Raw genomic sequence first — 15,634 nt, forward strand, 5'->3', positions numbered from 1 at the left:
AGCACTGCAAAGTTTGTATTCATACACATTGGATGATCCATCATATAATTTTGTGACCGACCCTGCTACCATTGTGCGACTAGTAAATCACTGCCCCCTAAATACATGTTGGCCATATGGAAAACAATATACATAAAATATAAGCCGCCTTCACTGAGTATTATTTTCCCAGATTGCTAGGTAACTGAAGGAAAACATTCTATCGAGGTATATCAGCTACAATGCCTTTATCCTTCGTGAAAGTCTAGAGTTCCTTTTGAACAATCTACATTGTATAGGGTATAGGTTAGAATTATTAAATCATTGGTTGAAGCCTAGTCGTATCTTTTTCGGAAACCTAGTTTCAATGTTAGGGCACCAAACATGGGGTGCAATCACTCGCATATATACACCGCCCCCCTCCCCACCCAACTCATACACAATCCCCAGCAACTAAATTACAATATTTATCCACACCTTTAGTATCTTCATATCTACAAGTTGGAGTATTTTTGTACAAAGATCTTGGCAGCAAACATTAGCATCTGCTGTCGCAACCAATGCACAACATCTTGCGAAGGTGTTGTATATATCAGACCAAGTCTTCAATAGTGTTTTCATGGTTCCCTGCAAACAGAGCACATCATTTCAGCAATGATTTAAATGCTAGTTATTTCTAACAAGCCAAACACACAAAATGTTCATAATTTCAGTAGTCAAGGGAGAGAAAAGGGAGGGATGGCAAGGGAGAGGGTAGAGGGGGATAGGGTGTTGTGTTGTGTTGTGAAAAGGGGGAGGGGCTCTAAGTTTGCTACATTTAAAGTTCATAACTGATATGTCAAACAGATGATGAAATCAGTATTTTTTGTTGGCAGTTTACCATTGATTTTTTGTGTAGCGAAATGTTAACCAGAAACAAACTTTATGAATAGAAATATATGAAATGTTGTAAATGCATTTAATTATTCACCATTTTTACTGATAAGTAAAATTCATTAAAAACAGTTAAATCTATGTGAACATGTAAATAACAATAGAGCTCCATGCCAAGTTTTTGAACTTAAAACCCAGTGAAATTGCTCAAAACATAAAAATAGTGAAATTAAATGGTTTTACAATTATTACCTGAGTTACATTGCTTATAAATAACTTCTTAACTGGCAGTACAAGTGCAATGTACATGGCACTAAAGTCATGGTCCAACGAATCACCTTGATTCACTTCATTAGTCTGAAAACAAATCAAAAACGCTCATTAGGATAGACTTTGGAAAAACAGCAAGCATTTTGTTTGAAAAATTTGAATTTATTGGCAAAAATCACACAATAAATGTATTTAGCATTCCGTGAATAATCTAGTACTGGACTTACCACCACAACATGTTGCAACATTGGATTAACCACAATACTCCATATTCTCCATATTGTCTCAGAGTTATCAGTGGTCACTGTCACTGTATTTAACAATTCCAGCACAGACTGAGCAAACCCCAAAACCGCTGTCGGGTTACTCATCCCACGCTCTACCAAATGTTCGAGGATGCAAAAATAGCTAAAAAAGAAAAAAAATTGAGATTATTTATACTAGAAAATATCAAATTTTTAAGGATCTTACAGAATTAAACATGAATATATTGGGTTCCATATCTGATATTGTAACAGTGTGAGGATTGACTTACCTCTCAGAAATTATATTCTCAAGGAAACTATAATGGAACATCTGTTGAATCAAGAACAGAGCTGGTGTGCCCTGTAAAAACATCAAATACAAATTAGCTTTACAAGGAACTAACTCTCATAATTATAACAATTGTATTCAACAAATAACCCAATATTTTAAGTGAGAATATTCCAAAATTGGAATGAATTTTGTATACACTGCAAAAAGATAATACAAAAGCTTCAGTTATGTCAAAATAGTCCAAAATGAACGCTGGAAAGATTAGAATCACCTCCAAAGTTTTACATCTTCAAGGAAGATGACAAAGATGATACTCAATTATATGTTGAAATCTGGAATGAAATGCAGAGAAGCATTGCAAGTAAGTATCAACTGAATATATCCTATATGCACTGTTCCCTTTAATTTTTTTGAATCTTGAAAATACTGTGAAAATTTGCCCATTTTCCCTTTGAAATGTTTTCTGCATACAAAATGCAAGGAAAGTTTCTCAAAGACAAAATTTCACTGAGGAACTAAATTGAATCTGAGAAAATTGAGCGAAAATACGGCTTAGAGGGAACACTGCGGCTATATGGTAGCCACAAACAGCAATGTATTTTACACATCGTATACGTCGCATGGGACCCAATTGCAACATGAATGTTTAATCAACCAATCACTTATGAGATGAGACGAGAGATGCCGATACTTACATGCATGAGTTCAGCGTTCCCGACGTGATATGCGGGTGAACTCAGTGCCTTCTGTGGCAGCTTGCTGACAATATCAATCAGTTTCTAGAAATCAAAACAACGCAATAATTGTTATAAAAATTAGAATATTATGAGGTTATCACATATTCGTAGAGTTACTGTAAAACATGTCTTTTTCGCGAGCATGTCTTTTTAGCAAGATAACGATTTCGCTAATTTAAGATGTCGCGAGCGACTTCATTATAAATTCAAAATGGCGGCCAAACTACTTTTTTCACCAAATACACACTTTATAAACACGGAAAACGTAATAATCTGGAGCGCTTCCTAATTACACTTGACAGTTTTTCTTTGTTTTTATGGAGGTGATAACTGCGCGCATTTGTTTTGGCACATGACAGACAAGTATTGTGAAAACAGGAAATTAACAAAGACTAGAGATTCGCTAAATCAACATTCCGCTATTACATAATTATACCACAATTCGCTAAAATAGTATGTCGCTTTTACAGTAGTTTATAAAAGAAGTAGTATTATCTACAAACCAAAGGTGACAATATTTGTATCTTTCCAAAAAGTGGCAGTGCCATACTATGGTTTTTCTCTTCGCACTGTTTCAATAGATAGACAATCTTATTTTTGCCGATTTCACAGACAGCAAAATACAGTAAATAAAAACTCAATTTACACAAACTCAACCTTCCATAGTTTCAGTTTATTCCACTACCATATATGCTACACTACTTTATAGCAAATATCCTTAACAATTTGCCACTACCATCCAAATTTAATTCATTTTATAACCAGTATAACCATCAACAATATAAAGGTATCCAACTGGTGCAATAAATGATGAAGTTCCTATTTGAAGTCGCATAAATCCCAAAATAAACCAATTTTGAAATGGAAATAAGTGTTTAAACAATGTTAGTTACGCTCTTCATTTACTTAGAGCCTTTGTATGTTTGGATATATCAAAAATCTCCAATGATTTGACAATAAATATGGTAATACAAACTATTTAAATGTTGAGCTTCACCAATGAATGATAATTTTTACTCTCCCTCGCTGGTATCTTGTGTTGCAAAATACTTCAATAAGCGAACTAATAATTACCAGTATGTATGTTGGTGTGAATCTTTCCGAGTTAATGATCGCTTGCAGACTTGCTAAATAGAGGGTGAAAATCTCTACTGTATCTTTCTTGGTTCCCATATCAAGTAATGTCTTCATGTGTGAAGACAGGCACTGCCATATAAAAGTTACAAGGGTTTCTGTATAGGAAAAGGATTGCATAAAAACAGTAAATACAATCGTATATGATCTGTCACTTTGGAATAAGTAACCAGTCATTATCGTATACAATTATTTTTGTAGGGCCTTACATTTGACCTTTAACCTTTTCACCACCAGATCCCTCTTTCATCACAAATTCACAAAATAGTCTGCATTTTGCTTCAGAAGATGGAGGCAAAAATAGCAAAAAAATTTGAGTAAACAAGGAAAATTGAAACAAATTTTGTTTGTTGGCTCCTAAATTACGGTTCATTTCCAGAAATATTGAAAAATAGAAGAAAAAAGTGTCAACAAATTGCGGCGGAAAAGTCTGGTGGTGAAGAGGTTAAATGATGCAAGTATGATACTTGACATTGGTAAAGGAAATTTCATCATTTTCATAACAGATGAAATCTTGTCTTTACAGTATTTTACATTTTTTAAGGATGCTAAACATACCTGGTATTTGGTTCCCATAGGAACACATTGTTTCTCTGACAGCATGGATGAGAACAACACTCACTTTGATGAACACTGATGAAGAATTAATCAGGGGATACTTCAAAGGACCTGGTAAACAAAGAAAGTAATTGGCGAATCAATTACAAGTTGGCTAGTCTCCAAACCTACTAGAAATTTAAATGTTGTCAATTTTATTTTTCATTATCTAATAACTTGAGGGCATTCATGAGAACAAAATTTTGTTACAGTCCTAGAAACCCGTAAAAGTCACTGTGACTCACTGGAACCCCAGTCAAAGTCACCGTGACTCACTGGAACCCCAGTCAAAGTCACCGTGACTCACTGGAACCCCAGTCAAAGTCACCGTGACTCACTGGAACCCCAGTCAAAGTCACCGTGACTCACTGGAACCCCAGTCAAAGTCACCGTGACTCACTGGAACCCCAGTCAAAGTCACCGTGACTCACTGGAACCCCAGTCAAAGTCACCGTGACTCACTGGAACCCCAGTCAAAGTCACCGTGACTCACTGGAACCCCAGTCAAAGTCACCGTGACTCACTGGAACCCCAGTCAAAGTCACCATGACTCACTGGAACCCCAGTCAAAGTCACCGTCACTCACTGGAACCCCAGTCAAAGTCACCGTGACTCACTGGAACCCCAGTCAAAGTCACCGTGACTCACTGGAACCCAAGTCAAAGTCACCGTGACTCACTGGAACCCAAGTCAAAGTCACGATGACTTCTTAGGACCCAAGTCAAAGTCACGATGACTTCTTAGGACCCAAGTCAAAGTCACGATGACTTCTTAGGACCCCAGTCAAAGTCACGATGACTTCTTAGGACCCCAGTCAAAGTCACGATGACTTCTTAGGACCCCAGTCAAAGTCACTGACCTGCTGTTTTGAGGACCCCAATGTTTACTGCAACAAATTTTTGTCATCTTCCTCAATTCTGATCAGTTATGTCTTGTGTAACTAAATTATGATAGAAATCTTCTTTTCACAATTCCAGTGAAAAGTTGAAAGCTGCACATAGGCTTACCAAGTGTAAAATCCATTTTGACTACATCTGCCGGCAGATCAGTTTTTCTAAGTAAATGGGCGAGGATTTCACAACCTTTCATCTGTAGTGAATTGCAGGCAGTAACAACAGGACTCATAGATCCATTAGTAGCTGCAAGATTCATGTAAGGAGTACCTGGACTGCTAACAGCTCCTACAATAAAATGGATGGGTAATCATTAATTCTATGCACACAACATAACAGTAATCATTAAATCCAGGTATTCGGCAAAAAACTTTTTCATTGCTCTGCAACCATCACTATAAAACAATGGCAGAAAACGGTACTTGGGGATGACTGTTGAGACTCCCCTGAACAGTGTAACAAGATTAGCCCTACGTGTGTAACATGTATATATTTGTTTGATCTGGATTACTTCAAAGTTGAGTTTGTGTTGTTTTCTCGAATTTTCACCGGCTCGACCGGCGTTCCACAGCAATGCGCACAGAGCCCATAGAAATGCATGTACAGTGTGTTGCACGACTTAGAACATAGAACGTCTTGTGACGTAGAAACGTGCATGAACTAAACCTTATTGTATACTGAATAATTTAAATGTGCCATATTTTAACCATACACTCATCTGTCATTTGATGGAGCAGAGGAATTAATTATAGAGCAAACATCAGTTTTAAGGTTGTACAGCAAGATCATTCCTTTAACTTTATTTAAGTCTTGGTACCATTATATGCAATATTTGATTAATATATGCAAACATGTTGACATTTTTGATTCAGATTAATTTGGTCATCTTGAATTACAGGAGTTGGCAATTTGAAACGCGTGAATTTTTGTGAATTCTTATTCAAAGGGTGAACTTTAAGCAAGCATATGAGAAGACAAAACATCCTGCTTTTTAGCATACACATTTTCACACATGCTATATACACATTCAATGCTTGGTCAATTTTGATGAAGTAAGGGTATCTTAACGTAACGTTCCCTGTACAAAGGTCAGCATTTCGGCATGTAGGAAATTCAAAACAAAAATACAAATTGACTTTTGCAGAAGACATTTGGTTCGGCCCACAACTTTCGTACAATACACAAGATAATTTAGCGAATGGTAAATTGTCTATCGTGGCCTTAGTATTAATTAATGCAACAGGATTATATATTGGTTCGTACCATTTCGCTGTTGGGTTGGTGTAGACAGTCTACCAGCCGCTCCTTGGTGCACAATTGGTGTACTTGGACACTGGATGTTATTGGTAGATGACAAACCTAAGCTGAACTGTAGCAATGGAACACATATCTATGTAAACAAAGCAAAAACTAAATTGAGACAAATTATAGAAAGGGTTGAAAAGCGACATGTCATTACCGTCAACTTGACAATATTTCAGCAGTTATGATTGGCTTATTGGCTTTTGTCAGATAAAAATTATGACCATACCCCAAGTCATGAAGTCAATGGTTTTCCACCACAAAATTTATTCAAAAATGTTTTATAACAATTCAAAAATTTAGTGGCTACTCAGTGGCTAAAATGTGTTGAACTATTCGTAGAATGTTCTGTATTATTTGTTCTCTGTAAACATTACGAAAATAATGGAAAATTTAAGAGTGATTTCCTTTACATAACCTCAACAATATGTCAGCAGTTATGATTGATAATTTCAAGTGACAATGTAGTAAAGTACTTATTGGCAGATAAAAATTACGACATTGCGCAAAGTTATTGAATCAAATTGTTTTCCACCTCGAAAACTATTATAAATTGTTAATGTCCTATAAAAAAGATTTTGAAAAGCCCACTCAGTTATAAAGACATGTCAACTATTTTATGACAATGTTCTATATTTGTTATGAAACTAATAGTGATTTCTTCTAAATAATGAACCACCAAAAAACGTACCTGGTCAAAAGTCATAGCAAGCCTGTTTTCAAAAACCTGTGCAAAATGCCACCAAGCATCCAACTTGGCAACAGCAACTGCCTCCTGTTTAGAGACTGTGACTTTAAACGGCTGCAGCAGTAACTTCATTCTTTTGTGGTTGCATAGTACTTCTACAGAAAACAAAGACACGTTTTTATATGCAATCAAAGTACTGTAAGCTTGCTCATCTTAATATACACGACTCGACTAGCCTAGCCTAGCCTAGCCTAGCCAAGTCGTGGCAATTTTATTATTTTTAATGCTAACGAATACACAACTAGTTTGTAGCATCTTCCGTGTTGATGCCATGACTGTCTATTCTGTCACGCCCCTCCACATTTGTCATGTTTCTGTGATGATACATATGCTAATGAGTAGCACCACTTGTAAGTGGCCGACCAATAAGAAAGGCAGCTTTTTGACACGTTGAATTTACTTTTTCCTTTTCGAAGTGCTCTACTCCCGGGTTCCGTAACATCACTGCATATCATGAACAAGTTATAGCAATGGATACGCTTCAGAAACTACCAGTCGTGGTAATTTTATGACGAACCACAATTTAAGAACGAACTATGGCTGGCCCAGTCTAATAACTTGTAAAGTGGACTCCAATTCACAAATTCTGGCACAACAAAAGCTCTAATTCAATGCTTCACACCCTTTCATACTGGAACACACATGGCTGAATATATTGGATACTTATGATATCCACATGGTAGAAACTCAAATTTTTTTCACTAATATAGTAATATTTTATGAGCCAAAATATAAAAAAAAATTAAGCAAATCTCAATACTCTTGTGACTTCATAGTACTTCTACAGAAACAAGGTTTTTATATGCAATCACAAAATACAGTCAACTTTCCCATTATGGAGTGAGTCACAACAAAGATCTTATGGGATGCAGACTTTGTTAAAATGTTATCTATACAGTCGCACAAAAGTTGCACACCATTGTACTCTCTACTATATCAAATTCAAGACAAATTTATTATTCACAAAAAATGTAGTTGTCACAGAAATTCAAAAACAAAAGAAGTTATCGCTGTTGCAGGGCAACAATACCCTCAGAATATACCGAAATGCGAGACCTTTAAAGGGTTACCGAGAATACTGAATTCACAGGAATTGATGAATCTTACCCATATCAAGAGCAAAGTTATCAATGAGATGTTGCCAGGCATGAAATGCAGCACACTTTACTTGTACGATAGAGCTTTTGAATGCTCTCTCTACAATGGTCAGCAAACTGTTAATCAAACTACCTCCTTTATGTAAAGCCTATATACAACAAGAACAAAGCAATGACATTAGCTACAATACATCATACTTTTTGGATTTTAAAGTCCCATGGCATAAAAAAATTAACACCAAGTTGGAATTCCTGCTGGGTTACCAGTTTTCAAGTAGATAGTCTCGTGGTATATTGGGAAGTCTGTAAAGTTAACGGAAACTTGGTACCATGCAAAAAAGAGTTGAATGTAAAAAAATAAAGATCACATCTTCGCAGTTCATCTCTACAGTGTTTCCACATGCTTGTCATTCTATCAGCATTTTGACTACTGTAAAATCTGTATTAAAAGCTGCGGCTTCTATTAAAATGGTACAATGCAATAGTCCAGTCTTCCAACTAATTTTATTAGGTGGTAACCTCAGGTTAAGCATGTGCCTTAGATTGAAAGAAGCAAAATGGTAAATATTGTACAAATAACCCAAAATAACTATACCTTTCCTAGTAAATCGATTAAATATTGCCAAACAGTCAATACATGGAGTTCTTGCTGGTTTTCAAACAACTTTGTCATCTCTTGACTAAATAAACTCTTGATATCGGAGACTAAAGTCTTGACAAGCTCTTGTTGACGCGACATCAATGCAGAAAAACCCAGGCGCATGGCATGAAGGGCACGTTCTCTAATTTTGTGTGCAGAGTGTAAGAGTAGTGGGAGAACTAGATTGCCCCATCGTAGGGCATGCAGTTTCATGCTATTTGGCAGCTGTTCCAGTAACCTATAAAAAGAGGAAAGAAGTAAAAATATACTTAAGTTCCCTCAAGTTGGTACCTGAAGCCATGCACACAATTGTGTATACATGTAAATAACCAACTCGCTTTGTGGACAACCCATGCTTTGTTATTTTGGTTTATCATTGCAACTTTTTCAATTATTTGCTGATTTTTGAAAATGGGAGACCTGGCACAAGATATCGTAGTCACTGTGTGTCTAGGGCTACTGATGATTTAGGCTTCACCAGAACCAATATAGGCGAAATAATTTCAAGACGCAAGATCTCAGAATATTTGAATTGTGTCTATCACGAACCAGTGAGACTTTTTGAAATACAATAACTAAATTTGAAAGCCGCTTTACACACACCGGTTGTGCCAGCATCAATACATGTATATGAAGAGGATGTAATCAAGAAATTTGACATGGATGAGACCAGTAAACTAATAAATGTCTTTCACTTACGTTATGATAGCATTTATAGCTTCATGCTCAACAGACATTGATTGATAGCCACCTTTTACCAAGGCATGTTCTACTGCACAAAGTATACCATGAAGCTACAATGTAACAATATAGAAATCAAATTAGTGAATAAGGAATATGGTGCAATGATGATGAAATTAGCAGGGTATTAAAAGCAACATGCTGACAAATTTACTGAATTTTGTAGTGCTGTATTAACGCTAAAATCATACCTCATTGTTGATGCTATCATGTGGAAAGTTCTGCTTAGCAATACACCACAATGCCCGGGTACATGTACTCTTATCTGTTGTCTTCAATAATGTGTTACAGAGAGCTGCAAAAGATAAAATCAGTGTCACGCACAAACAACTATGGCAGTATTCAATTCAGTATTCACATTACATAGTCCTTGCATTTCCTTGTATAACTTCAGTGATCAACTGGAAGGTGCTGCTAGAAGCAGCTTGCGAAGAAAAAAATGACAATTTAATCCATGTCTCTGAATCTGAGTAATAAGAATTCATTTCATTAATTTGTATGCCGGCTAACTCTGCTAATTCCTATGCCGGCTAACTCGGCTAATTCCTATGCCGGCTAACTCGGCTAATTCCCAAGCCAGCTAACTCGGCTAATTCCCAAGCCAGCTAACTCGGCTAATTCCTATGCCAGCGAACATCGCTAATTCCTATGCCAGCTAACATCGCTAATTCCTATGCCAGCTAACATCGCTAATTCCTATGCCAGCTAACATTGCTAATTCCTATGCCAACTTGGCTAATTTCTAAGCCAATTATCTCATCTAATTCCTAAGCCAGTTAACTTGGGTAATTAGAAACTCGCCTCTACTAATTCCTAAGCCAGCTAACTCCTAAGCCAGCTAACTCCTAAGCCAGCTAACTCAGCTAATTCCTAAGCCAGCTAACTCAGCTAATTCGTAAGCCAGCTAACTCAGCTAATTCGTAAGCCAGCTAACTAGGCTAATTCCTAAGCCGGCTAACTAGGCTAATTCCTAAGCCGGCTAACTAGGCTAATTCCTATGCCGGCTAACTAGGCTAATTCCTATGCCGGCTAACTAGGCTAATTCAAAGCCAGCTAACTCGGCCAATTCCTATGCCAGCGAACATCGCTAATTGCTATGCCAGCTAACATTGCTAATTCCTATGCCAGCTAACATTGCTAATTCCTATGCCAACTTGGCTAATTCCTAAGCCAGTTAACTTGTGTAATTAGAAACTCACTTCTACTAATTCCTATGCCGACTAACTCAGCTAATTCCTAAGCCAGCTAACATTGCTAATTCCTATGCCAGCTAACATTGCTAATTCCTATGCCAACTTGGCTAATTCCTAAGCCAATTATCTCTGCTAATTCCTAAGCCAGTTAACTTGGGTAATTAGAAACTCACCTTTCACGAGGGTCAACGAGTCTTTTTGAGAGATTGATCTGGAATAGGAAATAAAAATGCTTACTGTTAAAATACTGTCTTCATAACAAGAGAAGCACATTCTTCAGCAAATAATTCAATATCTAAAAGTACTGCATTTTTATTGGGTGTGGTGAACTAAAGATGTCAAAAGAAAACGCGTCTCATGAAGCGTACAATCGGCATAACTGCTATAGTATATTAATACATATGCCATTGACCATAAAGGTAACAACTGCATCCAATCGACTTTCAGATGATGTAATTGTACATTTAGACTTACTTTGAGATGTCTTGATGGTGTACACAGAATCCTAATGACTGCAAAGCAGCCTGGGAAAGCTCATTGTTATCATCCAACATATCCCTCTCGTATACACACACTAAGTTACTTGTTTTACTGCAGATCTCTTTGGATAAAATTTCATGTTCATCATCTCGAAGTCGACTGAGATAGTACAAAAAAAAAAAAATGTCCTCTTTGTTAATAACCTGTACAGGGTATTATTTATAAACAATGCCACCTGTTGGTGTAGCAAAATCACTTCAATGGGAGTTTGCACAAAGGCTGTTTACCTAACATTATGTCCACGCTTGATTTGTTGTTTATAGAGTTCAGGATGAGTTTATTTTAGCTAGTTTATTTTTACTGATTTTTTAAATAAAGTCTATGTCAGCCATATGGAGAAAAAGTATTTTTACTGTGGTTTAAATTCACCAGCCAAAATAGAGGGAATACATTGCAATTGAAAATAAAGTACTCTCTACAGAACCTTGATTTCGCCATTTAAATGATGTACTATCATACATTTTTAGATCCAATAGAATTGGAACTGATAAACGCACATCTTGGGAATAGAGTAGCGAGTTCAACTAGCAGTGGATCATACTGCTGTATTTTCGTCTTGCAGCAGGCTACTGATGCGATCAAAAACCAGGATTTCAGTGTCATATACGCGGCAGTACTTTAAACCATCTGATCTCTTGTTTAGAAATCACTCTAGTTTAGGCATCAGGAAAGAGAGAAAAGGACTTACCGGTCTCAAAATTTTACGATATTTTTAATTCAATTTAAACATAATTACTGGTAGATGGTAGTTATCTTTTCAAAATGTTTTAGATTAAGGATGCTGTCCACGTTTTTGGTATTGATTTTCTAAACTGATATTTTCATATAAAATATTTACTGAACCACACAAAGCTATATATTGATGGAAAGCTTATTTCACACTGGATATGAAATCGACAAGATAGTGTGTGTATGGACGTGTATAGTCACGTGATCTCTGTGTAAACACAGAAAGCCATTTTTGGTAAAAAATAATTGAACCAATGAATAAACAAATTTAGTGGAACATTGGCAACAAAACAGTTTTTCAGACGACGCTCACCACCATTCCGCGTTAATTGAGATATATATCGACATGATAGTTGGAGAAGAAATAATAATTTAGCTATTTTGAAAAAACAATGCGATCTGGTTCTTTCCGGTATTCAGAAATTAGAACGTAATTTCGAAACAAATAGGAAAATAGAAAAATCCCAGCGCGGCTTGAGAGGGAACATATCGAAGAGTGTCTGTGCGAAAAATTAGTATAATGCGTCCACTAAAACTCGAGATCAAAGGCCTGCAGTTGTCGTGAATCGCTGTTTTGTTTAACCGAGAAAACTGCAAAAACAACTTAGCAACGTATCGTCGGCTTACTCAAAATCCGTTTGTCCCATGGATCAAAACAAACTCATAATGAATAGTCATGATATCTGTCTGTCATAATCACTTAAATGTGTGGATATGCGTGGTCGCAATTGGTTATAAAGTACGAAATTATGCTCCCGAATCCAATAGGAAACACTGTTTCACAGCGTGACAAAGCCGCGCCAAAATGACGTCATGATTTACATATTCATTATTAAGTTGTGGGAGGTGACACTCCTTTTCTTACCATACATTGTCCTCCATGGAAGGTCATTCTCTTGCTCAGCTGCTGAACCAATAACCGTGGCTGAACGCACCACCAGAGTCAACTACATGTAGTTTTCTTTCCAAGATTTTTGTTTTACTACACAAGATGTCTCGACGAAGATCTGTATTACTGTAAAATGACTAATTTTCACTGGGTTTAAATTTCACTGATTTACCATTTCAGGCATATTCAGTGGGTTTTAAATTCACGGTTTCGTCATTTGGATAATGTGTTCTATGCTAAATTTTACATATTCACTGTGTTTTAATTTAGCGCATTTTTCCAGTCAGCGAAATAAGCTAAATTAAAACCCAGTGAATAATTACCCCCTTTACAGTATTTGATTTGAATGGCAATGAGGGGGATAGAAGTCACAGCGAGTGCTGAACTGAATCGGGAGATGCGATCGCTTAGGTTTAAAGTTGTCTGTCGATTGGGCGGTGAATTTTCAGTTTGTTTGCTCTGTTATTATTTTGTTGATTTGTAAAATAACCTGTTCGCCATAAATCGTGTTTTCCGTTTTTAGTTCCCAAAACTGTTGACAAAATTAGTGTGATGATTCTTTTTCCATCTTCAACGCATGATACATAGTACCGGAACAACTGCTGGCGGGGACTACTGCCGGTATCTTACATTCAGTTCACTATCTATATCATGTATAACAAATCTAACTTCATTGAATCCGTCAAATTATTTATTGAGAATGTGAAGATAAAGAAAAATAAAACAAGTAAAACAAGGATGCTCACACACACGCTTTTACAGCTGCTTGTCTCGGGCTTTACGTGTAGCCATGGTGTAGCCATGTCCGGGCCCAAGTGTTTCACTTCCGACTCATTGTGGTCGCAGTCCATGACACGTAATTTGGTCACGAAAACTAAGTCTGCCATGTGCTCAAATTTTCTACCTTCTGTTTATACCTCCATGGTCTGATCAATTAAATCGTGGAAGGTATCTTCCATGATTAAATTTTCATAATAATCGCTTTACATACTGTCGACGTTCTTAAAATTTCCTTGCATTCGTTTTCTTTCGTCACTGTCATAGTCGACCCCAAGACGGTTTCATAGTCGACTGCTTGAAGAGCGAGAAATTCAACAAAATTAAATTTGTGGACGATCGTAAATGGAGTGTGTGTAACTTGTACCTCTGACTACTAATACAAAAATGTACTCGTATTACTAGTCTGAGCTTGTACTGAGTGCAAGACACTGTATATATTTGCTATGGGTGGTGACAATTATGCAAATTATCTGTTCATTATGTCTTCGGCTAATTAATTAAAACATAGCTTTCAAAACAATGACATGTGCTTTTGCTTTTAATTAACAAAAATTGATTTTTACACCCTATAAAAACATTCAATTCACTTTTTTTCCTACTGAGTGTTTGCTCCTTGTAGTCCAGCATTGAAAAATACAAAAAAGTAGAATTTTGGGTTTCAAAGCAAAAAAGTTGTACAGCATCCTTAAGTTGTTCCTGTCTATACTTACCTACTTACTACATCTAATTTGTAGATTAATAGGGACTCTATTTTTGTGGGTTTTTTTTTTTTATGATAAACTTTCTTCAAAAATAAATTGCAAGTTTAAGTAAAAGAAATTCACTGTAATATACTTACTCGGTCAATGCTAGATAGGCATCAACTCTATCATCAATAATGGACGTCTCATCCTCTAATGTTGACAACAATGGAGACAACCCAGAGTTATAGCTTCCTTCAACTGTAACCATCATCTTGACCTCTATTGACTTATCAAACTTGATAAGAAAATATTAAAATAAAGAGTCAAATTAGTGAGATATGACATAACACAGAATATGAAAACTGTGCTGGATTAACAATGCTAAGATGTACAAAATACAACACTTTGCGAAAATTTCCTAAATTGATCCAAAAAATATCAGGATTTGTTATTGCCACATGCTTTTAGGTAAATCATTAACATGTTCTTTTTGATAACTGTAAAACTATTTTTTTAGGGAAAAAAAAAACAGTTTTCGATTACTTTCAAATAGTCAATAAAACTTACTAGTAAAAGAAATAAAAAAAATAACTGTCGACATTACCGAAATAAAACTCTATACGATAGCTACGATCAAGTTCGTCAGTTTTGGATCAATAATATAGAAGCAATGTTACCTTTAAATATTAAATGTGGAATAGGTGATCCAAATATTCATTTTATCCTAAGACGGGAAAACCTATGTATACACGAACGATGTTTCAAATGAACTTTCACTACGTGCCCCACTACAGACAGAGGCATGCACCAACGTGTCTCAACCTTTCCCCGGGAAAGGGCCACTCGTAAACAATACCGGTATTTGCATGCAACTTGTATCACTTGCCGTGCTGACAAGAAACTCGAATCTTGAGTTTGTATAAAAAACTATTCTTGAAAACGATAAATATAACCCAGAAAAATTACACCGTGTGAAGAAATCACGTCAGTTTTCAGAGGTGGGTGAATCATAAGTGTGTCAGCCATATTGTGTTTTGGTTCTGGAAGATCGGACAAGCTTGCTTGCCTTGCTCGTCTCGTAAGGAAAGTCAAGCAAAATGAACATGGTTACGAATTATGGGAACTCACCAGTTATTAAATTCCAATCATGCAAGACTGACAGTCTCCATTTTGTCCACAGTAGCATAAAACGTACACACCTCTGCAATGAATGGACCCGACAGGTAGTCTAGTTCAGCTACGAATTGCATGATTTCGCGCGAAATGACGTCA

The 15,634-nt window shown here is 36.4% G+C and overlaps 1 protein-coding gene across 1 annotated transcript in view; it reads right to left on the reverse strand.

Moving 5' to 3' along the window:
* The window catches only part of LOC100372990 (uncharacterized), a 34,584-nt gene extending 18,950 nt beyond the window's left edge, over nt 1-15,634 (reverse strand). The window contains exons 1-18 of the mRNA XM_085501299.1: nt 15,491-15,634; nt 14,518-14,657; nt 11,216-11,380; nt 10,915-10,952; nt 9,740-9,843; nt 9,507-9,601; nt 8,763-9,045; nt 8,178-8,316; nt 7,014-7,165; nt 6,284-6,410; nt 5,135-5,308; nt 4,089-4,199; nt 3,471-3,628; nt 2,355-2,438; nt 1,658-1,728; nt 1,350-1,530; nt 1,105-1,209; nt 457-606 (exon numbers count right to left, since the gene is read on the reverse strand). Coding sequence (XP_085357425.1) covers nt 457-606; nt 1,105-1,209; nt 1,350-1,530; nt 1,658-1,728; nt 2,355-2,438; nt 3,471-3,628; nt 4,089-4,199; nt 5,135-5,308; nt 6,284-6,410; nt 7,014-7,165; nt 8,178-8,316; nt 8,763-9,045; nt 9,507-9,601; nt 9,740-9,843; nt 10,915-10,952; nt 11,216-11,380; nt 14,518-14,633 — 2,253 coding nt within the window. The 5' untranslated portion in view covers nt 14,634-14,657; nt 15,491-15,634. The remainder of the gene's footprint in view (nt 1-456; nt 607-1,104; nt 1,210-1,349; nt 1,531-1,657; nt 1,729-2,354; nt 2,439-3,470; nt 3,629-4,088; nt 4,200-5,134; nt 5,309-6,283; nt 6,411-7,013; nt 7,166-8,177; nt 8,317-8,762; nt 9,046-9,506; nt 9,602-9,739; nt 9,844-10,914; nt 10,953-11,215; nt 11,381-14,517; nt 14,658-15,490) is intronic.

This window comes from Saccoglossus kowalevskii, chromosome 7, assembly GCF_978046115.1.
Source record: "Saccoglossus kowalevskii chromosome 7, keSacKowa6.1, whole genome shotgun sequence".
Taxonomy (NCBI): Eukaryota; Metazoa; Hemichordata; class Enteropneusta; family Harrimaniidae; genus Saccoglossus; species Saccoglossus kowalevskii.